The 25,939-nt window shown below is 41.5% G+C and overlaps 1 protein-coding gene, 1 long non-coding RNA gene and 1 other non-coding gene across 3 annotated transcripts in view; all 3 read left to right on the top strand.

Moving 5' to 3' along the window:
* Positions 1-25,939, top strand: part of MYO1D (myosin ID) — a 361,445-nt gene that overhangs the window by 178,702 nt on the left and 156,804 nt on the right. Inside the window, exon 17 of the mRNA XM_040244025.1 lies at positions 22,101-22,324. Coding sequence (XP_040099959.1) covers positions 22,101-22,324 — 224 coding nt within the window. The remainder of the gene's footprint in view (positions 1-22,100; positions 22,325-25,939) is intronic.
* LOC120866352 lies at positions 8,108-9,144 on the top strand. Its single transcript, XR_005721643.1, has 2 exons — positions 8,108-8,747; positions 9,046-9,144. It is a non-coding gene; the product is annotated as an uncharacterized LOC120866352 (long non-coding RNA).
* Positions 18,285-18,357, top strand: TRNAW-CCA. Its single transcript has one exon. It is a non-coding gene; the product is annotated as a tRNA-Trp (tRNA).

Here is a 25,939-nt window from a genome sequence, read left to right as displayed (position 1 = left end):
AAACAATCAGTCCACCAAAAAATAAAAGAAGGGGAAAATGGCCAGCAAACACATTTCCATCTATCAAATACTTGAGGTTTTTTTTTTTTAATCCTACACAGTGTTGCTGAGGATTTGTTTACTGCTGGCAAGAGAGTAAATACGTGAGAACTTTCCAGATGGTAGTTTAGCAATGTGTTTCAAAAAAAAACCCTAAAATTTGGTTGGGTTTGCCTCTAATCTAGCAATTATACTTCTAGAAATTTATAGTAAGGAAATTCTTGAGATTTCATGTAAACATTTAGTTGTAAGAATTTTCTCTTCAGCATTTCTCATGAAAGTGGAAAATGATGGAGAAAAACATTGAGTCATATAAATTATAATACATCCATATAGCAGAAAACGAAGCAGCCATTAACAAGGACAATATACAGAAATTTAATCAAGTGCTCATGCTGCTGCTGCTGCTGCTAAGTCGCTTCAGTCGTGTCCGACTCTGTGCGACCCCATGGACGGCCGCCCACCAGGCTCCCCCATCCCTGGGATTCTCCAGGCAAGAACACTGGGGTGGGTTGCCATTTCCTTCTCCAATGCATGAAAGTGAAAAGTGAAAGTGAAGTCACTCAGTCGTCTCCGACTCTTATGGACCCCATGGACTGCAGCCCACCAGGCTCCTCCGTCCATGGGATTTTCCAGGCAAGAGTACTGGAGGGGGTTGCCATTGCCTTCTCCCAAGTGCTCATGATAAATGTTAAATGAAAATATATGTTACAAAGCAGGATATTCAGCGTGATTTCTTTTTAACCACATTAATCCTAGAAATACCATACATGCTTACACATGCGCAAGCACACACATGCATACGGGTGCATACGTCCATATACAGACTAAGGAGGAACCCATGAGTCATTCCTTTGTGGGGCTTCATTTATAACTAAAGAAAATTTAGGGCTATTTATATTCAATGTTTTCTGTTAGAAAGTCTTACTATTGCCAGGTGTTCTGTGGAAGAGTCAGGGCAGAGAACCACCCAGCTGACAATTTATAAGAGGTCTTCAGGGACTTCCCTGGTGGTCCTGTGGCTAAGACATCTCTTTCCAGTGCAGGGGGTGTGGGTTCAGTCCCTGGTTGGGGAGTTAAGATCCCAGGTACTTCACAGCCAAAAAAACAAAACATAACAGGGAACCAGTGTTGAACAAATTCAACAGAGACTTAAAAATACTTAAAAAAAAAAACAACCCACAAAACCCTAAAAAAAAGTCTTTAGCTCAAAGATTCCTGTTGAATTCTAAGATTTCTTTCGTCTGCAGATCATTTGTAATTTTGCACATTTTGTCTTCTCTCCTCAACCATATGATAAATAATTGAGGGAAGCAGTGTCCTTTTGCTTGTTTGTACTCCACCCAGGGGCCCCAGCATAACACCCTGTGCCCAGTGGCTTGGATGGTATTTTGCCAGTAATATAATTATTGTATCATGATTCAATACTAGGTGTTCTGGGAGTTATAAAGTTTCCTATTAGCTGTGTTATGGTTATTAATACTTATGAGCTAGTCATGTGCATTTAAATGAGGTACCTTCATCATACCAAGCAAATGGAGTAATTAGTTGGCATAAGAGTTATTCCCAACTGGGAAGGAAGCCTTTAAGTTTTAACTCTGCTGCCAGAGTTGAAGAATCACTAACTTCTGTGTAATTTTTTGACTCAACTGCTGCCTAACCAGCAGGTAGTTCTTAGCTTCAGTCAACCACAAGGCACTTGGGGTCCAATCCCTGCTCAGCACTTACAAAACGAAACGCCATGGCCTCTCTGTTCTTCTGTTTCTTCAACTGTAAAAGGGAAATCAGAGTACCCACCGTATAGTATGGTTGTGAGTATTAAAGGACTTAATATATTCAACATACTTTGATCAGTGCCTGGCATATGGCAGCTACTATGTGTTTGCTATAATTATTAACATTAGTATTATTAACACTAATATTATTATTATTGGTTTGGGTATAATATATCAGTTGACCATTGGCATAACTATGCTATGAACCACTTATATTGGTTTCCTATGGCTGCTATGAAAATTATCACAGACTTAGTGGCTTAAAACAACAGGAATTTATCCTTTCACAGTTCTGGAGGCCAGAAGTCTGATCGGTTTCACTGGGCCAAAATCAGGGTGTCATCAAGGCCATACTTCCTCTAGTGGTTATGGGGATAATCTTGCCTTGCTTTTTCCAGCTTCTGTTAGCTGCCAGAATTCCATAGTTTGTGGCTCCAGTCTCTGCTTCCATAGTCACATGCCATCTCCTCTTCCTCTTCAAATCTCCCTCCACCCCCCCTCTTATATAGATATATGTGATTGTACTTACAATCCACCCAGATAATCCAGGATAATCTACCCATCTCAAGATCATTAACCTGATCACAATGGCAAAGTCCTTTTTTTGTGTCAGATGAAGTATCATTTACTGGTTCCAGGGATTGAGAGGTAGATATGTGGGAGGGAGGATTATTCACCCTACCAAACCACTCTAAACCTTAGTGGCTACAGCAGTCAATATTTATTTATTCTTCATGCATTCAGGGTTTGGCCGTTTTTGGCTGAGCCCATCCCAGGCTGTGGGTTGACTACAGATTGGCTCCACGTGTAGCTTATTTTTGCCGATGTCAGCGGAGCCTGGGGCATGTTCTTCTCATGATAACAGCAAATGCCTGAGAGGGCGCAGTTCACCACCCAAGCACATTTCAAACTGTTGAGATCACCACACATTGTCACAATGGGGTGACCACACGTTGACCAAAGCAGGTCACATCAATGGGGCGACCCATGCAGATGAAGAGGAAAGGAATGAATTTGCGATAGTAACAACCTAGCTCAGGGTTTTCTGTAGATGACAGTTAACTTACAGCTACATTAACATACGTATTTGGAAGAGGAGGAAAATCAAGGATTCAAAGCCAGTTTATTTAGTAATAAGCCAATTTTCTGTAGTTGTTGTTTGACAGATAAGTCAAGGAGCTATGAGTTTTTGTGGTCTTAGCCTGGCCAAATAAATACAGTCTTGAATGTGATGATCCCAGAAAACTTGTTCCGTGATTGTGGGTTTAGAGGCTAGACCTCCACAGACATGGAAACTCTGAGACTCTTTTGAGCTACTTTCCTCCTTTTACCATAATATAGTGACTCAGTGGACTCCATGGACGTATGAAAAAGAAACAGTTTTCTGCACCTTTGGAAGAATAGAATATCTGCTGGATCACCTCTCAAAGAGAGAGGAAAGTAGAGAATACCTATCGGCTGCTGAGTTAAAGCCAAAACGACATTAATTACGGCAGCAGTCCCCAGACTTTTGCACCCCAGGGACCAGTTTCATGGAAGACAGTTTTCCCACAGACCGAGGTCAGGGAGGGAGATCATTTTGGGATGATTCAAGAGCCTTACATGTATTGTACATTTTATCTATATTATTATTACATTGTGATTTATAATGAAATAATTATACAACTCATTGTAATGCAGACTGACCTGGAGCCCTAAGCTTGTTTTCCTGCAGCTAGATATCTTAGGGTGACAGAAGAGCGATGGGGAGTGACTGTAGACACAAATCTTCATTGGCGCACCTTCTACTCACCTTCTGCCGTGTGACCTAGTCCCTCACAGGCCAAGAACTGGTACCAGACTGTGGCCCAGGAGTCTCTTCTCAGTCGTCCTTAGCCTGTGAGCCTGCACAGCTAGTTCATCTAAGTGGTTTGACCAAGAGCTGGTTCCTTATCCATCCCTTGTCACTTGATTTTTGTCCATTTGAGAATTAGTATATAACGTTTGTGAGGATTCCCAGGTGCCACTGGTGGTCACGAACCCGCCTGCCAAGCATGGAGAAGTAAGAGCTGCCAGTTCAGTCCCTGGGTTGGGAAGATCCCCTGGAGGAGGGCATGGCAGCCCACTCCAGTACTCTTGCCTGGAGAATCTCCATGGACAGAGGAGCCTGGAGGGCTACAGTCCATGGGGTCGCAAAGAGGCGGACATGACCGAAGCAACTTAGCATGCACGCATACAATATTTGTATATTTGAATTTGGCAGAATTTCCCAGTCTAGGGTTTTTCCCCACCTCTCTCCTCTCATTTCAGTAATAGAGGAATCAGATTATTCCTACAGGCCCAGTGAAATAAACGGAGTAATACACAGTAGAGTTTATGGGCTCTTTCTGGGTCACTTTGTCTCCAAGAGTGAGTAAAGATGTAACAGGTCGCATTTTCCTTGGTCTCTTGATAAAATGCAGTGACACTGAGGTGTTGACTTCTGTCCAAAAATGGCAGGGTGTGGAGAAGAGAGGTGGGAGTCAAAAGGGGAAATTTTTTTGTGAAAAATCCTGTAACTGGGATGAACAAGCAATTGGGAACTTAATTTTGAATATTCATATTTTCATAGTTAGAGCCAACTTATTTGAGATGAATACTTATGTTTTTAGTGAAACTCTTTTCATGTAAATAGAATATTCACTAAAAAGCAGACTTTTTCACACATCAGGCCCCTTACTGACAAATTGGCAGCAGTTTTTAAGTCAGTGCTTATTCATGCTAGACTACTCTAGCGTCCCATCAACCACTGACATTGATTTTTGAGATTCCATTAAGACTTGAGAGCTGTGTGGCAGCTGCCATGTGTTTCTTCTTGAATGTTTCATTGGTTGCTTGGCTTGTCTGTACTGTTGTGTAACAGGATGACTTATCTGTTTCTCCTTTGTGAGCTCTTAACTCCTAAGGTTATTTGGCTGTGAAGCATTCCATGGGGACTTTTTCACGGTCTTCTTTTTAAAACTTAAAATAAAAGATCTTTAGTTTATTCAAGCCAATGTATATACTTTCATTCAACAAGTGTGTTTATTGCCAGGCACTCTTAGGAGACACAGTGATACATATAATACAAATAGACCTTGTCCTCATGGGGTATACGTTCTAATCGAGGAGTAAGACCAAAAAAAGTCAGCAAATAATTATAAACTGTGTAACAGTTATGAAGGAAAGGAAGGACTGAGTTACGAAAGTCCTTCAGAGATCAAGGGGAATGGGCTGGTCAGTGAAGGCCTCTGAGGAGGTAACATTAAAGTCAGATGGTGCTAGTGGTAAAGAACCTGCCTGCCAATATGGGGGATGCAAGAGACGCAGGTTCCATCCCTGGGTTGGGAAGATCCCCTGGAGGAGGAAAATGACAGCTCACTCTAGTATTCTTGCCTGAAAAAGTCCACGGACAGAGGAGCCTGGCAGGCTACAGCCCATGGGGTTGCAGAGTCAGACACGACTGAGGCCTGAACACATACACACAAAGATTGAGAAGGGGCTGACCCTGGGAAAATTCCAGGGAGAGCAGATGCAAGCTGAGGGAAACACAGAAGCAAAAAACTCCACAGCGAGAACGAATATGAACATTCGGAAGGCATTTCCAAAAATATCACTCCAGCCTGTGCTTCTGTCACTTTTTTTTGCTGATGCCTCCCTTCCTTCAAGGTTCAGTGCAGCAGGAGTTCTCTCTGTGAAGTTTTCAGCTGAAATTTGGGTTTGGGTTTTTTGGAAGGATACCTGAAGGGCAGCTATAGAAGAGTTCCATGAAATATTGATCACAAGCCAGTTGAGATGAGTGAAAAAGACCAAAAAGAAGGGTCAATTCTGATGGTCCTAAAATATTTCACAGGCAAGATCGAGCTGTTTATAGACAGTCTAACACTGCTCATTCGAAAAGCACTGTGATTATTCTCTAAATCCAATTTATGGTTGCTCTGACTTTATGTGAAAATGCTGGTTTATTCCTGCCTGGAGAAGCCCATGGACAGAGATGACTGGCAGGCTGTGGTCCACAGGGTTGCAAAGAGTCAGAACAAAAGAAACTTAGCATGCATGCATGCTGATTTATTATGACTGTATATTAAAATAATAGAATATACCCTTTTCACTGTAGCTTATGCCTTTTGTAGTCAAATAATTTTATGTATGTGGGTATATTTTTTTTCTTGATTATTTCCCAGTGTTTTTTTTTTAATTCAGCTATTTCAGGGGAGACATCCCCATAAAGATTTCCAGTATTATCTCTTCTTAATGCCTGACCAGGTAGGATCTGACTTAGATTCAGTCCACTCACATAAGTTTGATCCAAATAGAACATTTCTTCCATAATATTCATCAGCTGAAACTGGTAACTCATTTGTATTTCAAGGTTCCGGACTTTCAGGGGGCATTTCACACATCTTTAATTATGGATAATCTACTAGATTGGACACAATTTCCTGCCATTCATGAAATAATTGTGAAATAAAGGCTCTCTCCTGTTTGTGATTGAGTCCCCTCCCCACCCCACTCCAGAGCTTCAGTTCAGTTCAGTCGCTCAGTCGTGTCCAACTCTTTGCGACCCCATGAATCGCAGCACACCAGGCCTCCCTGTCCATCATCAACTCCTGGAGTTCACTCAAACTCATGTCCATCGGTGATGCCATCCAGCCATCTCATCCTCTGTCGTCCCCTTCTCCTCCTGCCCCCAATCCCTCCCAGCATCAGAGTCTTTTCCAGTGAGTCAACTCTTCCCATAAGGTGGCCAAAGTACTGGAGTTTCAGCTTTAGCATCATTCCTTCCAAAGAAATCCCAGGGCTGATCTCCTTCAGAATGGACTGGTTGGATCTCCTTGTAGTCCAAGGGACTCTCAAGAGTCTTCTCCAACACCACACTTCAAAAGCATCAATTCTTCGGGGCTCAGCTTTCTTCACAGTCCAACTCTCACATCCATACATGACCACTGGAAAAACCATAGCCTTGACTAGACGGACCTTTGTTGGCAAAGTAATATCGCTGCTTTTCAATATTCTATCTAGGTTGGTCATGACTTTCCTTCCAAGGAGTAAGCGTCTTTTAATTTCATGGCTGCAATCACCATCTGCAGTGTTTTTGGAGCCCCCCAAAATAAAGTCAGCCACTGTTTCCACTGTTTCCCCATCTATTTCCCATGAAGTGATGGGACCAGATGCCATGATCTTACTTTTCTGAATATTGAGCTTTAAGCCAACTTTTTCGCTCTCTTCTTTCACTTTCATCAAGAGGCTTTTTAGCTCCTCTTCACTTTCTGCCATAAGGGTGGTGTCATCTGCATATCTGAGGTTATTGATATTTCTCCCAGCAATCTTGATTCCAGCTTGTGCCTCTTCCAGCCCAGCATTTCTCATGATGTACTCTGCATATAAATTAAATAAGCAGGGTGACAATATACAGCCTTGACCTACTCCTTTTCCTATCTGGATTCAGTCTGTTGTTCCATGTCCAGTTCTAACTTGCTTTCTGACCTGCATACAGATTTCTCAAGAGGCAGGTCAGGTGGTCTGGTATTCCCATCTCTTTCAGAATTTTCCACAGTTTATTGTGATCCACACAGTCAAAGGCTTTGGCATATTCAATAAAGCAGAAATAGATGTTTTTCTGGAATTCTCTTGCTTTTTCCATGATCCAGTGGATGTTGGCAATTTGACCTCTGGTTTCTCTGCCTTTTCTAAAACCAGCTTGAACATCAGGAAGTTCACCATTCACGGATTGCTAAAGCCTTGCTTGGAGAATTTTGAGCATTACTTTACTAGCGTGTGAGATGAGTGCAACTGTGTGGTAGTTTGAGCATTCTTTGGCATTGCCTTTCTTTGGGATTGAAATGAAAACTGACCTTTTCCAGTCCTGTGGCCACTGCTGAGTTTCCCAAATTTGCTGGCATATTGAGTGCAGCACTTTCACAGCATCATCTTTCAGGATTTGAAATAGCTCAACTGAAATTCCATCACCTCCACTAGCTTTGTTCGTAGTGAGGCTTCTTAAGGCCCACTTGACTTCACATTCCAGGATGTCTGGCTCTAGGTGAGTGATCACACCATCGTGATTATCTTGGTCGTGTACAGTTCTTCTGTGTATTCTTGACACCTCTTCTTAATATCTTCTGCTCTGTTAGGTCCATACCATTTACATCTTAACAAATTCATTTCATGGGCACATATTTGATTCTTTAATATTTCTTCTGTTAAGTCTTTATTGAATTTGTTACAACATTTCTTCTGTTTTATGCTTTGGTTTTTTGGCCACAAGGCATGTAGGATCTTAGCTCCCTGACCAGGGATCGAACCCCCACTTCCTGCATTGGAAGGCTAAATCTTAACCACTGGACTGCCTGGGAAATCCCCCAGATATTTGATTTTAAAGTAGGGAGAGGCTTTCTGAGTTTAGCAGCAGCAAAAGAAGAATCATAAAGGCAAAGATTGATAGATATCGCAGCATAAACCTTTACAATTTCTGGGTCTCAAAAATTATCATTATAGCAAAGTTGTGTTCAGTTGCAAAGAAGGGAGAAAGCAGGAGAGAGATAGAGAAGGGGCAGGGGAGAGGGAGGGAGAAAGAGGAGGGAAGGGGGAAGGTAAGGAGAGGCGGGGGGGGGCGGGGAGAAACCTTAATTTACTCTGGTGATGGGTGTTAAAGGATTTATTTCACACAACAGGAAGCTTTCTCGATCATCTTCACTCAGTTTGGCTCCCCCTTGTGGTTGCAAGATGGCTGCTAACAGCAGCCATATTTACTTCCTCAAGGAAAGCATTCACTTCTAGAAGTCCTTGGGCATTCTCTCTGAGGAGTGAGACATTTTTCTTTCTCAGCAACACCTGGAAAATGTCTTCTCATGGTTTATTAGCCAGAACCAACAGCCATGGCCAGGAGATGGTAAAAGGCAAAATGCCCAAAAGTCTTTGTAAACGTAATAAAAGGTTAACCTGCTGCTGCTGCTGCTGCTGCTGCTAAGTCGCTTCAGTCGTGTCCGACTCTGTGCGACCCCATAGACGGCAGCCCACCAGGCTCCCCCGTCCCTGGGATTCTCCAGGCAAGAACACTGGAGTGGGTTGCCATTTCCTTCTCCAATGCATGAAAGTGAAAAGTGAAGGTGAAGTCGCTCAGTCGTCTCCGACTCTCAGCGACCCCATGGACTGCAGCCCACCAGGCTCCTCCATCCATGGGATTTTCCAGGCAAGAGTACTGGAGTGGGGTGCCATTGCCTTCTCCGAAAAGGTTAACCTACTTCATATATAAAAAGCCCTTACAAATCATGAGATGAAATCATGAATATGTGATGGACGAGAAAAGGTATGAAGAGAGAATTCACCAAAGAAAAAATTCAAATAGCTAGTGAATTTTTTAAAATAACCTTCCTAATCAAAGCAATTTAATCATAGCATATACAAAGGTTAGCTTGTATCAATTTAGTTAATTCTTTTTAGCTCTTCAAATGGTGGAGTTTGGTAAGGAGTATTTAAGTATGTGGCAGTTGGAAATGGGTAATGGCAGCAATTCTCCTTTAGAATTAGAATAGGTGCAGTGATACTCCTAAAATGGCATTTTAAAAAGCAGAGAACACCAGAAGTACCATACAGTAGGAGGTTGTTAACTGAATTACATGCATGGTTCTTGTTGAGTACTGTGAGGCTGTTCAGAATCACATTATAAGAAGATATTTGATCACATGAGTAAATGTGCTTGATGTATAAAATAAAAAGCATTGCAAAGCACTTTATGATTATTATGTGTTCTCAATTTTGTGTCAAATATGTGTATAACCAAAGAAGAAAAATGAGTACATTTGACTGCACTCAATTTTTTTTAAAAAGCAATTTCTCTATGTTAGTATATTATAAACAGTATCAAAAGATCATTGGCATACTGGAAAAAAATATTTAAAACACTAATAACAAAAGAATGGTTCCCTTAATTTATATAGAGCTTGTACAAATCAATTAAAAAAAACGATCCAAAGAAAATGGATTGAAAAAAAGAGAAATATGCAGTTTATAAAAAGGAACTTAAATGAAAAACCAACCGGGTCCTACTGTATGGTACAGGAAACTCTGCTCAATGTTATGTGGCAGCCTGGATGGGAGAGGAGTTTGGGGGAGAATGGAGTCCACCTGAAACTATCACGACATTGTTAATCAGCTATACTCCAATATAAAATAAAAAGTTAAATAATTTCATTTTGACAAAACTATATTGTATTTATATTAGCTGGAAAATCGTATTCCTGTTGACTCATTTTAAATCTGTTCCGACTTGACTGGCATATAATTAAGAAACTTCAGCCTTCAAATACTGTGTTATAAAACATTTCTTGGAAAATTAATAGATCAGGTACTGGAATTTTTCAGATTTATTTCTGGATTTTCAGTAATATAGTGATAGCTGTGTGCACAAATATAAAACCTCAACATCACTGAGAAAACCTAGCATTTTAATCTAGATTTTTCTCTGAATAGTAACATTTCTGCCTCACCCACAACATATTCTAGCATGAGCTATTCATTATTCTGACCATGTGGTAGCTACTATTACGCTAAATCATGCACACAGACTGTGCAGTTGTATTCTCTTTTTTTCCCCCCTCTTTGGCATTGAATAATAACCAGGAGTGATCTTCATAGTTATTTAATCATATCATGTTCAACTTGTGTACATTTAAACTGTTGAAAAAATATCTGTCCTTACTAAGTGTTCTTCTTATCCTGTGATTCCTCCTTCCATTCATTACAGGCCAGGACAGAAAAATGGAAAGAGGAAGCATATTTGATGTTTACTCAAGTCATCTGAAGGACCTTTTCCAGATTACTTCCTTCTCCCTAGATTCTGAAATTCCTCTCCAGAAAGCATCCTCACTTGTATCCCCATCAGTGTCGACACTGGGGACTAATGGCATATTTGGGGTACAGGGATCCATTAAAAGTGCCAGACTCAACAAAACCCTGCTGGCACCATCACCCATTGCCTGCAGCAAGAGCCAGGCTCCTAGTAAGAGCTGCAAATATTAATTGCATCCCTGTGTAGAAGCAGTTTTTGGTCTGAAAAATGACTGTTTCTCAAAGCCAAGCATTTGCCAGCAAAATATAATGTTTGACTTCAAGAAACTTATGTCAGATGTATGGCCCTGCTTTTTTTAATGTTGAATTATTAGAAAGAGAAACATAAAGCAGCAAGGTATGAAAATATGTCAAGTATAAGTGCTTCTAAAAACCTCTTTTTAATGTATATCCAGAGACTAGCATAAGGCCTAGTATATAATAATGGAATAATGTTTCCTCTCCCTAGTCTGAGGAGTAATCACAATAACCAGATGAAAATCAAAGATACTGGTTATTAGTGCCATGTGTGTGCACTTTGGTTCAGAAAGAACCTCTAACACTTTAAAAGTTTTGTTCATTATCGGTAGCTGTTATGATAGAATATGAATGTGTGTTCTTATAAAGCATCTGAAGCCTGCAAAGTAATCTGCAGAGAACGCTGGCCTCTCTAGGGAAAAATTCTTCCCACTCCACCCCCAACTCCAAGCCAGCCAGGGAGCTGTCCCTTTGGCAGTGCTGACTTCCTTGAAAGAGCCTCACTGTGATAAGAAGTCAAGCTTCGTTTCATGGAGATTGCTTTATTACATGTGGACTTTGACCAGATCTTACTTCTTAAGGGATTAGTTGTAGTTGTTTTTTCAGTTATCTCATAGGCATATGTAGTTTTCCCTAGAATATCATAGATGTCCCCCATTTTTTCCTGGTTCTCCTATAGAAGCCATTAAATACAAAAGGAATTTGGGAAATTCTTCTGTTAATTATTGTTGTTCTTCAGTTTTTCAGTCATATCTGACTCTTTGCGACCCCATGGACTGCAGCACACCAGGCTTCCCTGTCCTTCACCATCTCCCAGAGCTCTTACATTAATAGACAAAACAAATGTTCAATAACTCTTACTATGACACTGTGGCATAAGGGGATGGCATATCTTGATCCCCTTCAAAATGAATGAGTAGTCTGTGTACAAATGATTCTGTAATTAAATATGTTTTAAAATTTTGGTTGAACAAAGTTAGAATAGATTTATTTACATAGAACTTCTCAGAGCTTTTAATATATCAATCTCTGAAAAGGAATTGCAGTATGCAGCCTTCCTGAACTTACTGAAAATGGAACGCTTTTTTTTTCAGGGGGCATTTCAAAGGCCCTGTGTCCCCAAATTCACTTTTGAAACTCTATAAAAGAATGTTAGGGTGCACCTTTGGCTGGGCCTTTCAAATACCGGTTATTATCTGAGTTTTTGAGTCATTTAGGGAACCATTCAAAATTGAGATCATTTGCAAGCATCTGAAGCAAAGGTTACTAGGTTTGTTTTTTTTTTTTTTTTTAAGGAATTCTGCATGTTCTAGATGCCAGACATAAAGGAAGAAAAGTCGGAACATTTGTTACATAAGATAAAAGCCCAACCTGTCCCCTGACTGGTTCATGAGCCACCTCCGTCTTGGATGACAGTATCTGTGGGTGGAGAAAGCAGCAGGTGTCTTCACACAAGCCTAAAACAGACACCTCATTGGATCTGCTGAAATGCCTAAACACTTGACCCATACCCTGAAGTACTGTGTCAGAAAGCAGTTTTGAAATAGCCTTGACCTGAGCGATTTTGAAGATGAATTATCAACTTTGTACCTCTTCTTTTAAGGGAAAAAAGAAAAAGATTTTAAACCAAACAGAAGAAAGTAGCCAATTTAGTAAAGCTCCACAGATTGTTTACTTTTGAACAAAACTGAATCCTGAAAGGCCCATCAGAATGACTTAACCTGTTAGCTGAAATAATTTTGCTTTCAAAATAATTGCAATTTGAGTTTTGACAGAGTTAATGTTAAGCTAATGTTCTGACAGTAGTTGACTGGGAGGTTCAATTGCTTCTTGAAGTTACAGTTACAAGGAGGTTATCAGACTATAGCACTGTTGTGTTAGCAGTAGTTGTGTGCACTGAAGAATTGTTGGGCAGGTGGATCTGAGCAAGGCCATATTGAAAACATACGAGTCCCAAATGCAGGGTCATGAGACCGAAGTAAAGCTCAGGGGTGATCGTTTCTAAATCATACACCCCTACACACACAGCTAAGGTCATCAGGATAATTTATAATGATCAGACTCACACATGCTCTTTTGCGGGGAGGGAGGCATCTCTTTAGTTGAATGGCTTACATCTGTTTATTGACTGAAGATCTGGTTACTTCATGATTTCTTTTTTTTCCCCCATCATTTCTTTTTAAATTTTCATTTTATACTGGAATATAGTTGATTTACAATGCTGTGTTAGTTCCAGGTGTATGGCAAGATGATTCAGTTATACACATCCATGTATCTATTCTTTTTCATGTTCGTTTCTCATATAGGTCATTACAGAATATTCAGAGTATTGATCAGAGCTCCCTTTGCTATATAGTTCGTTCTTGTTACCTATTTTATATATAGTAGTATGTATATGTTAATCCCAAGGTCCTAATTTGCCCCTCCCCTCTTCCCCTCTGGGAACCATAAGTTTGTTTTCTAAGTCTGTATGTCTATTTCTGTTTTGTAAACAAATCATTATATCATTTTTTTATTCCATTTACATGTGGAATTAAAGTAACATCATATGGTATTTGTCTTTGACTTACTTCACTTGGTATATTTCATTATTTCCTAATTTTTCCCTTAAGTCATCTGAAAATGCCAGTAATTTATCTGTGAAACCAAGGAATTTTGTGTCAAATTTTATGCTAAGAAACTACAGATTATATTCACTGAGTCTTAGTTTCTTCTTCATACATATTAACTTTCTGTTCTGATAGAAAGAAAAAAAAAAACATGGGTACTCTAGCATTTTAAAAATAGCACACCAGATCTTTATTCATGTTATCCCTCGTGGAGATATTTGACTTGAAGAGGAATAACTCAGAAAATTTTTGCTTTGAATCTTCCTTTAAAATAACTCTTGGAGAGGCCAAGCCTTCATTAATCAATCATGAGATATTCCAAAATGGATGTCGTATTCTAAATATGATGGGATGTATTGGTACCAAAGACAGATTTTGTGTACCTTATAATTTTCTTAAAGTTCAGCCTGGTACCTTTAGGTACCACAACTCCTTAACAGCCATAAACTGTTAGAACTTGGCCAGAAAATCTATATGGAAGATAGAAATCGAAAGATGATTCTACCAAAAGTTGTCCCTAGGCATAGAGGGCCTGGGAAGCTTAGAAGCTGGAATTTTGAAGGATTCTGGTTATAGAAACCAAGAGAACATCCAATTCAGGGCAACAGGGAGCTGTTTGAAGACAGCCCGAATGGTCCTAGCACCCATAATGACAGTAAACAAAAACCTGGAGAGCTAGAGAAAAACAGAAAGTTGATCTGGGTTTGTTTTTGAAGTTAAACTGAAGATATATAATCGACCTGCTTCTTAATAGAGTGTAACCTAGAATCCTATATCTTTTGCAAAGTTTATCTTGTACTTTAATGACTGTCAGATGTTGCTTTGCAATGCCTGACCACCAAAGCATATGCCAGAGGAAACCATGGTAGAATTAAGACGGTATTATAAAACATCTGGCTAGACACGACAGACTGTGTTTATATCCACTCCCCCTCAGAACCCCTCAATCAGCAGTTAAGGGATGAAAATTGGAGAAACCCACAAGGACAAAAACAACCATAGTGGAAACAACGGCAGACAAGAGGCATCAACATCATTTTGGAAGTGAACATGTGGTTAGTCCTTCAGGCCAGGGGAGAAAGCTGAAATCTAAGCGTCTGCAGAGAAGAAGGCAAGCCAGATCACCCAGCCATGGGGCTGCAGGAAGATTCAGGATGGGGAGGAACAGGTACTTCTGTAGGTAGGGGAGAGCAGTGAAGCTGAAGGGGGAGATTGGTGTGTGTGCTAAGTCACTTCAGTCGTGTCTGACTCTTTGTGACCCCATGGAGTGTAGCCCGCCAGGCTCCTCTGTTCATGGGATTCTCCAGGCAAAGAATACTGGAGTGGGTTGCCACGCCCTCCTCCAAGGGATCTTCCCAACCTAGGGATCAAGCCCTCATCTCTTACATTTTCTGCATCAGTAGGCAGGTTCTTCACCACTAGCTCCACCTGAGAAACTCTATATAAAAGAGCAGTTATATACCCAGGCCTCCCAGCCTCACAAAGCTGAGGGCTGCCTCAGTCTCATTTTGATAGAAGATAAGAAATTTACTCTGAAGAAATTGAACCAGAAAAGCTCTGGCTTAGGGATACCAGGAACCAGTGGAGAGGGGTTATGCACCATATTGAAACCAAGTAAATTAAGTGAAAGTCTAGATACTAAAGATTCCCTCCAGTCCTCTTCCCTCAGAATTCTGGGAGCAAAGAGAAAACAATTTAAAATACAGATGTTCCTGGGGTCCCCCACAGATGGTTGACCCCCACCTAATCACCCTGGAGTGAAGTCCACCACCCATACACACACACACACACAATCACACACACACACACCCCACATCTTCTTTATCCATTCATCTGTCGATGGACATTTAGACTGTTTCCACGTCTTGGCTATTGTGAATAGTGCTAAGAGCAACATGCTTTTAAGAGGGCTATTTATAGAACAAGGATGAGCTCTTGAAGGTGGGAAACATGATGATAAAAATGAAAGATTTAGTATCTGGCTTGCAAGATGAAGTTGAAAACATCCCATCACTCAACAAATACTATTGGGTGGCTATACTATGTCCTTGGCTGTGTTTGAGGCAGTAGAGATTGGTCAGTGAACAAAAGAGGCAAAGATCCTGGCCTAGCAGAGCTTAAATTCTTGTAGAGGGAGAGCATAAACAATACAATAATATGTAAGTTACAGATGTTATAAAGTGTTAAGTGCTTGAGGCAAGAGAAAAAATCAAGCATGGTGCAGAGAATGGGGAGTGCCAAGGCCAGGGGCGGGTGTGGGGGAGGGGGGCAGTGGAGACAAGGGGAGTTTTTACATATAATGGTTAGGGCCTGGTTTATTGGGAAGGTGACATTTGCGCAGACTAGAGGGTGAGGAAGACAGCTAGGTGGTATCTGGAGGAAGATCCTCCCAGCAGAGGGGACAATTAGCAGAAAGGCCCTGGGACAGGAGGCTGGTGCAGGGCAGAGCAGGGTCCAGTGTGGCTGGAGTGAGCCAGGGCAAGGACAGTAGGAGGGGCTGGGTGGAGATTGTACCAGACCACGTGGGTCTTGTGGGCCAGAGGAGGGACTTTGGCTTTCACTCTAGGGGAGACAGAGATGGAGCACAGTGGCAGAGTCTTAAGCAGAGAAGAGACACGATCTGACTTTGGTCCTAAAAGGATCACTTGGCTGAGAAATTGACATGTGTACACTATTGATACTCTGTATAAAACGGATAACCAGTGAGAACCTACTGTATACCACAGGCACCTCTACTCCGTCCCCACCTAAATGGGAAAGTGAAAGGTGCTCAGTCACGTCTGACTCTTTGTGACTCCACGGACCACACAGCCCATGAAATTCTCCCGGCCAGGATACTGGAGTGGGCAGCCTTTCCCTTCTCCAGGGGGGTCTTCTCAACCCAGGGATCGAGCCCAGGTCTCCCACATTGTGGGCAGATTGTTTACCAGCTGATTTTCAGGGAAGCCCGACCTAAATGGGAAGGAAATCCCAACAAGAGCGGATGTATGTATATATATAACTGATTCTCTTTGCTGTACCATAGAAACTAACACAACATTGTAAAGCAAATATACTCCAATAAAATTTTGTTTTAAAAGGAAACAATAAATTTTTTAAAAACTTGACTGTAGGGGGTCAAGGTACTGGAGAGAAGATGTGGATCAAAAATTTGGTAGCAGGGATGTGCCCTGTGGCTCTAATGTCCTCTCCTTATCTCAGTTGTACCTTCCAAGTTGGCCACTCTCTCCACCTCTATCTTCAGTTCCACCTAAGAAGTGACTTGCTTGCCCTCTCCTCTGTCAGTCTGCCTTCTGCCTTACATCGTCTGATAACTTCCTCACGAGGTCCCGTCATATCTCCTTCAGCTTTCGGCGCCCCATCTCTTGCATCAGATCCTAAAGCACATAGTATACGGTGGTTTCCACTTTCAGTGTTCATGTTGTTGAATGAGGCCCTCTCTGGCTCCCTTGATTGTTGCTGAACCTCTCTAGGCATATTCAAATGCTCATTAAGCATTTGCTTATTGAATATAGCAGTTAATTTTCTCCTTTCTGACACTCCATCATCAGGCAAAGTCTTCTCTGGAATCCTGTTTATATGACTTGAAAAACTCCACAGTTTAAGCTCTTTAAACAAAGAGGGAAATGGGAAAAATCTGTCTCATACCTTAAATTTCAACCTTCAGACCCTTGATGAGAAAATTAACAACAGCCCTCCTCCCACACAAATGCAAACTTCTATGGGAGCATATTGGTTTAAATCAACTGGGCTTTGATTATAAGGAAAAATACATGAATTTTTTTTTTTTTTGCATAGAATCATTTGCCTCTGTAGTTTCTCATTGCTACTTTTTCTCTGATGTTAGAAAAGTAAACAAAGCCTAAGGGACTTCTGATAAAGTTGATGGTATGACTGCAAGCTCATGAAATTCCTCTCCCCTAAATTTGCTGAAATTAACAAAAATGTAAAAGTAACATTTTAAAAGGTTATTATTATAATGTTCATTTTGATCATAAAGGAGAACACACCATCAACCCTGAAACAAAGAAAAGTTCCCAAGTTCATACTATAAACTTAAGTGTTATCCAAAAAATGAAATTGGACCAAATTGAAAGAAGCTGCTAAAAAGAAATATATGTATTCTTCAAAGACAAGAATGAAATGTGGAACCAAAGAGGGAATTCTGAAAAGTCTCACTGTTTTTGAAGGCTCTGGCCTTATGTATAAGGGTTCCTAGAGAGAAGGGTTGGTACAACCCATACCTCCATCAGGAACCCTTTGTTCTATCAAGAGGACTGCTTCCCCACCCCAACCCCCACCAGGCAAGAAGAGTCTTTCCTGACTTTGGTATGTCAGTAAGTGGGCATGAAAGAGGGGAAGCTTTTGCTGGGAATAATTCTTACGGCCAAACCAAGAAAAAGCTCCACAAGACATGGGGAAAGACTGTGTGTCCCCAACCAAGCCAAAAGCCGATGATACCCCTCTTACTCACTGCAGCAAAGCTCCGATGCATTGATTTCATTAGTATTAAGGAAAGAAGTCAGTGGTGATCCACAGCCCCAGCTCTCTCTCCACCAATCTTGGGCAGCCGAAAGTCCAGATAAGACAAATCAATCATGGACACCCAGTCCATGTTATCAGTGGAAGAATAAAATAACACACCGTCAAACACTATCCGGGGCAAATGGCATACTGAGGAGGAATGGTTCATATTCATCAGAGTTTCCAGGTCACACTGACTGGTGACCGAGGCAGAAAATCTGCACAAACAAAAATAGAAAGTAGCACAGGGACTTCCTTGGTAGTCCAGTGGCTAAGACTCTGAGCTCCCAATGCTGGGGACCCAGGTTCGATCCCTGGCCAAGGAACTAGATCCCACATGCCACAACCAAATAAATAAACCTGTGCAACCAAAAATAAATAAATAAATAAATGTTGAAAAGAAAAGAAAGTAGCACAGCCTCCTGAAGACAAGGACTAGGTTTCAAATAGTCCTACCAACCGATGCATACTGAGTTCCAGATACCTGCCAGGCACGATTTTCAGTGTTCTGTGTATAGTGAAACCTTTCATCCTCACACCACCTCTACAAGATCAGCACCATCATCATCCACATCTTTTTTAAAAAAAAATTTTTTTTTAATTTGGCTGTGCTGGATCTTGGTTGCCGTGCTCAGACTTTTCTCTAGTTGTGGTACACAGGCTTCTCGTTGCGGTAGTCTTGTTGCAGAGTACAGCCTCCAGAGTGTGGGCTCAGTAGTTGTGGCATACGGACTTAGTTGCTCCATGGCACATGGGATCTTCCCAGACCAGGGGTTGAACCCATGTCCCCTGCATTGGCAGGCAGATTCTCAACCACTGGACCACCAGGGAAGTCCTATCATCCTCATCTTATGGATAAAAAAGCGAAGGCACAGAGGGATTAGGAAGTTTGCCCCAGTTCACCCAGCTGGCTGGAGTGGGCCAGGATTTTGACACAGTCTGGTCCAGAGCCTGTTCTCCACTCCTCTGCTCTTATACCCTAGGAAACAAATATTTTAGGCAACTGCTTTGTACTCTCAAGGAAATTAAAGAGAATAGAAATTTACTGGCCATGCATCCTTTCTTGGAAGCTATTGGGAGGGAAACCAAGATGAAGAAAGAAGTAAGTTCAAGAATCAGGGATCTAACATGGAAGAGACCTTTAAAAGTCCCAGGATAGGAACTGTGGAGTGAGCTCAAAGAGCATACAGACATAGGGAGCATCAAAGAAAAAACATTCTAGTGATGAGCTTGACAATTTGAAACATTATTGCTGATCATTTGATGAGTCTGGTAGAACATTTGGAAAAATTAGCATAAGTATTTAGGAAATAAGGCACATTTTTGAAAAACCAGACAGTTATTACCTGTAAAAGCAAGTTTATATAATAAAGGAATGGTAGCCAATTATGCTCCTTAGCACAGTGATGAACCAAATTCATATATAACATATGTATACATGTATTATACAGATTATTCATGCAACCTATAATATAGCTAATATAACATGTAACAATGTAAACACTTTAAAATTTTGATGTAATTATTATTGAGTGATGAAGGAATGGTAACAGTGGTGATAAAAGAGCTAACTCACCAACTTTTGTAATTTGGATAGGGTCTAAAAAGATTCACCAAGAAATAACAGCCTATATGTATTATTTGTAAATACCAGAAGCAATTAGAATAGTTGGAATGGAATGACACTGTGAGCTGAGGTGGTGGTGGGCTTAGGTGGGCAACGGGAAGGACTACTGTCTTTTTTATAGCATTTTTTTGCTGTTTGACTTTTTAGCTACACAAAACCTAATTTAACCAAGACACAGATGAAATCTCCAAGGCTATCAGAAACAAACAACCCTACCCCTTAAAAAATACTTACACATTATTTTTTCAGAGTACTGAAGAGTCTAACCAAAATCATTTTAACAAAAATCTCTATAAAACACTTCTTAAAAATTAAAGATTGATTTCCTATATAGATGCGGCTCCAGGGAGTCTTAATATCCTTTCTCTTTAAAAAAAAAAAAAAGCAACAAACAGTATGGGAGTTTAAAAATGTGTTTTCTTTAAGCAACTGAATCACACACTTCCACCCTGTAATTGTACTCTTGGTTTTTCAAGATGCTAAAGAAGGGACCTTTATTTTAGTGCTTGGGTGGAGGCCTCACACGGCCACGTGTGTGATGGATCCAGCTACAGGAGGAAAGGCATCTTGACTGAAATGGGTGACTGTACTCATAGCACCCGCAGCCATGGGTCTCTCTCCCTGCCTCTCTGTCTCTATACATTCTGCTTGCACATGAGCTCCAGGTTCATCACAAATGGCTCCTGTCGTGCTTCACTCGCATATCCCGGTTTCTCCTGATCCGTTAGCTCCTCTTTGGGGGCCATGTCTGTGCAGCAGGCTGGGAAGGAGGGGCAGTGCAGCCTCCTGGGATGTTTAGGAACCTTTGTGGAAACCAGCCTAAAACGGCTAAATGAAAGAGGCATCAGGGAGCTCTCCTCAGTGTTCTTGGGTGTCCTAATGGGAAGGAAATTTAAAAAAGAGCAGCTATATGTATACAAATGGTTGATTCACTTTGCTCTGCAGCAAGGAATTACTATAACATTATGAAGCAACTATACTCCAATAAAAGTTAATTAAAAAAAAATTTTTTTAATCACCTCGGGAAAAAAATAGAGAAAGAAAACGGCATCACAGGACTTCCGTGGTGGTGCCGTGGATAAGAATCCGCCTGCCAGTGCAGGGGACAAAGGGTCAAATCCTGGTCCAGGAGGATCCCGCATGGCATGGAGCAACTAAGCATGTGTATCACAACTACTGAAGCCCGCACGGTCTGTCCGCAGCCTGTGCTCCCAACAAGAGACGCCACCCCACTGAAGCCCTGCACCACAACGAGGAGTAGCCCCCGCTCGCCACTAGACACAAGGCAGTCCAGCAATTAAGACCCAGCACAACCATAAATAAATAAATACTATTTTTTGAAAAAGGTATCACTTAAGTTTTTCTGAGAGAAATTGGCGGCCACAGATGGGGATCTAAGGAGAAATAAAAGAACCCTGAGCAATTCTGGAGAATTCATACTGTGTGGGCTTTGAATTAGAGGTTGAATTTCTTGGTCCTGAGAGTCCAGAGACAGGGAGGGAAATAGTACCATCAACCTAAGAATTCAGACAGTCATTTAAGTAGCAGCAGTGAGTATCACCTGGACGGTGGTGGCAGTGTGTCCAAGGAGGTTATCCAAGAAAACAGTGAGGAAGTTTGGGGTCTTGGGACTCAAGTAGCAGAAAGGAAAAGAAAGCAATTTATACTGGAAATACTGCACAAGAAAAGATACATTTGGTAATAGCATGGCTAGGGGAAGAGTCAATGATGAAGATTATACCAAATTTCTTTTTACTTGAGAGGCTGAGAAGGATGGGATCCTGAGAAAAATATAAGTAATCTATGACTTCACTGTGTTTGGATAAAGCAGGCACTGAAATGTTGACATATTGTCTGATTGATTTCTGAGCACTGCAAACATTGGACAAGAATTCATACGATATCAGTCATCTGTTTTTTACCCTTTCCCCAGGAATACATCTAAGTTCTCAGGAGTTTACATAACACCCAGGGAGGTGGGCTGCACAGACCGTGAATAAATCAGTTCATACCTCCACTGCAACATTATAGTAGCAGCTGATGAGTGCTGTCTGTGCAAAGCTACGTTTCATAAAAGAACTGTGGATGTTGATGGCTTTGGGTTCTGACTCATCTTGCTTCCTTTCAACATTCTTAAAATATTTATCCAGGGATAATGGTATTTTGTCTTTCTTCTTTTCATGACCTTAGAGTTAGAACAGGGCTCTGCTTCAGACTGCACACACTTCTTTGCCGATAATGAACCCCCTAGACTCCGAGTCAAAATGACAGGTGTGCCTCCTGGCGCCACCTATTGGTGGCAGGCAGAATTGACATGCTTCGGCTTGGGCTGATTTTATGATATATGTAAATTTCCAGGTTGAGCATCTAAGTAAAGGAGCGTCTGTGATTTCAAAGTGATCCAGCAACATCTTCCTTTTTTTATTTTCCTCTATCATGAAGGTGTGGCGGGGCACCCTGGCCCGCATGCGGTACAAGAGGACCAAAGCAGCACTGACGATTATCAGATACTACCGTCGCTACAAGGTCAAGTCCTACATCCACGAGGTGGCCAGACGCTTCCACGGCATCAAGACCATGAGGGACTATGGCAAGCACGTGCAGTGGCCAACCCCGCCTAAAGTTCTTCACCGTTTCGAGGAGGTCCTACAGGCAATTTTTAATAGGTAAGAACCTGTTGATATGTGCAGCATCCATGTATGGCAGTACACTTACTAGATAATGTTACAAACCTGAGACCATGACGTTAGCTCTGCTATTTGCCATAGGACATTGGTTTTTCCCAGGTGGCTCAGACAGTAAACAATCTGCCTGCAATGCAGGAGACCCAAGTTTGATCCCTGGGTGGGGAAGATCCCCTGGAGGTGAGAGGGCATGGCAACCCCCTCCAGTATTCTTGCCTGGAAAACCCCATGGACAGAGATCCTGGTGGGCTACAACTCATGGGGTCACAAACAGTTGGATACGACTGAGCAACTAACACTTCCATTGGGTTTTACCTTGTGTCTCCACCTTCATGATTTCACTGTCAAAGGGCATCTGCTTACCCCTCAAAAAACTGAACCGTCTATGTATTTTTCCTGTAGCAGTAGACAGTAGTATGCCACAAGGCCCAGGTTAAGCCGTATTTAAGATAAGCTGTTAGCATGATGTCTCTACTTTCTTTTATTTTTTGCTGTTAGAATTACCACGTATCACTCACACTAGGAAGTCTGCTATCCTTACAGAGCAGTGGTTCTCTGCCCACACCTGACATTCACAAAGAGTTTGTAAAACACACCGAGGCCCAGGTCCCACCTCTGAAAAGTCCTGTTTAATGGTGCTGGGGAGCACGGCCCAAGCGGAGGTCCTGGGTGATTTTAAAATAGAAGAAAGAAGACACTGTTATAGAGCGAGCTATTTTTAAAAACAAAGAAGTAAATAAATTAACATCCGTGTCACATTTGATACCTTCCCAGCTAATCTTCATTTTTTTATAAACTGCCCTGAATCTGACTTTGTAGTTATTCATAGCTCCTTTCTTCTTGTTTTTTTAAGCTTGTTTGTTGCCAGCATGCACCGGATATATGTAGCTGTCTTACATACAGCATCTAGTCACATGAACTAAGTTGTATGTATGTTTTTAGGCCCTAAGACGCGTCTGACTCTTTGCAGCCCCACCCACCGTAGTCCACCAGGCTCCTCGGCGCATGGGACTGTCCAGGCAAGGATACTAGAGTGGGTTGCCAGTTCCTTTTCTGGAGGACCTTCCTGACCCAGGCTCGAGCCCGAATCTCCTGCACTGCAGGCAGATTCTTCGCCTCTTGAGCCATTGTTGTTCAGTCCCTAAATCGTATCCTACTCTTTGTGACCCCATGGACTGCAGCATGCCAGGCTTCCCTGTCCTTCACTATCTTCCAGCGTTTCCTCACACTCATATCCATTGAGTCAGTGATGCTATCCAACCAGCTCATCCTCTGAGCCTCTGGGGAAGCCCTATAAACTAAACTGTGCTAAATCGCTTCAGTCATGTCTGACTCTTTGCATGCCGGGCTCCTCTAAGCTAATGGTTCTCAAATATGGTCATTTGGCATCATGGTATTCTACCAAGTACACCATGAACTGATTGATGTATTGAATGTAAACTGGTGGCAGATATCAAAAGATTAAAAAAAAAATGGGAGGAAAGCTCTTTAATTTGCTCATTTGTAAATGTATAGACAAAGATTTGAAAGCTCTCATTTGCTTTCAAAAAATAAAAAGGTTTGTACATACAAAGAACAGTAGAAAATTAATGAAAGCAAAAGAACCTCAACCCATTCTCCAGTGTAACCCATAAATGTTAGCTGTAAAGCTTGGCAGAGCCTTCTTAGTGCACAGATCCATTTTTTTCATGAATTATATCATCTGTCACCTACATTTTTTACATCATCTAAAAAGTAAGGAAACAGTATGTGAATACATGCTCATTTTTTTTAAGTGACATAATATAAAATTATATAGGATATAAAGTTGAAATCCTCCACACTGTCTCTTTTCTTTCTTTCCCCTAAGATAAGCACTCATTAACAATTAGTTTGTACCCTTCTAAATCTTTGTCTATACATTTACAAGCATATAATACACATATAAGAGAAGTATGATATAGTAGTTAAGAACACGAACGCTGGAATCTAGCTGCCACTGACTAGCTGTGTAACCTTGGGCAAATGAATTAACCTCTCTGTGCCTCTGTTTTCTTATCTGGAAAAGGGCCATTATCATAGCACCCGCTCATAGGGTTCTAAAAGGATTATGAGTAAATATATATAAAGCATTTCAGATAGTGCCTGCACATAGTAAGTACTATGGAAATGTTTGCTCATTCTATCTGGGTTTCTTTCCCTCTCTTTCTTTCCACAGTTCAGTTCAGTTGCTCAGTCTTGTCCAGCTCTTTGTGACCCCGTGGACTGCAGCACGCCAGGCCTCCCTGTCCATCACCAACTCCCGAAATTTACTCAAATTCATGTCCATTGAGTCGGTGATGCCAACCAACCATCTCATCCTCTGTCATCCCCTTCTCCTCTTGACTTCAATCTTTCCCAGCATCAGGGTCTTTTCCAATGAGTCAGTTCTTCACATCAGGTGGCCAAAGTATAGGAGTTTCAGCTTCAGCATCAGTCCTTGCAATGAATATTCAGGATTGATTTCCTTTAGGATGGACTGGTTGGATCTCCTTGCAGTCCAAGAGACTCTCAAGAGTCTTCCCTAGCACCACAGTTCAAAAGCATCAATTCTTCGGTGCTCAGCTTTCTTTATAAGCAGGAGTCAACGTGTGGCTGTATGACTTTACTTAAAAATAAGTCATGGAGACCTGTCCATCACGGTAAATAAAGATCTATGTTACAAGTTTAGCGGCTGCATAGGATTACTGATTTTGAGAATGTTGCAGTGTAGACTGTGCAGTCTTCTGTTTTAAGGCTTGGAGGTTTTATGTATGGCCTGGAATTGATTATTTTGTGTAAAATTCAGTTGATTTACTCAGCAAATATTTACTCAGCACCTGCTGTGTCAGAGCCACCGACCTAGGTTTCGTGGATACAGTGATAAATAAGAAAGCTGTGAAAGACCGTCCCCAGCCTTCTTAGGACTTACAGTCAGCGAGCATTTTGAAAATAATACATCTGCTCTGTGTGTACACACACACACACACTGAATGAGTCTTGCCAGTTGGATTAATACATCTGCTCTGTGTGCACGCACACACACACACACGCGCGCGCGCGCACACGTGCACACACGCGCGCGCACACACACACACACACACAGAATGAGTCTTGCCAGTTGGATTAATCTGGTTCAAAGGCACTCTTTTCCTGTAAAGGGCCAGATAGTAAAATATTTTAGGGCTTATGGGCTCCACATGGTCTTTGTCACATAGTTTTGTTTTGTTGAACATGTAAAAACTATTCTTAGCTCCATGGGTGAGATTTGGCATGTGCTGTGGTTTACCAACCCCTGGTCTCATTGCTGCATGGTATTTAACTGATCCTTGCACTTTTGATCTGTAGAATCCTGAGAGAAGTGTGTTCAAGGATTTTTGCTCTGAATCGTGGGGTCTTGTTTTCTTCTAACCTCTCCATGCATCTAGCTTCAGCCCCCCTCTCATTCCTCACAGTAGTTCTTTTTCATCCTGAGAAGGCCGGGTGCCTTCCTCGCCCCCAGCTTCTTCCTGGGGTCAAGGCTGCTGAGCTTGCCAGCAGCAGCTGTCGTCCGCTGCACGTGTTTAGGAGATGGAGGTTTGCTTGATCAGGAGGAGTGTG

Source organism: Oryx dammah, unplaced genomic scaffold (assembly GCF_014754425.2).
Source record: "Oryx dammah isolate SB20612 unplaced genomic scaffold, SCBI_Odam_1.1 HiC_scaffold_8, whole genome shotgun sequence".
Lineage (NCBI taxonomy): Eukaryota > Metazoa > Chordata > Mammalia > Artiodactyla > Bovidae > Oryx > Oryx dammah.
Note: the sequence above shows the minus strand (reverse complement) of the source record. Positions and strands in the feature narration are given on the sequence as shown.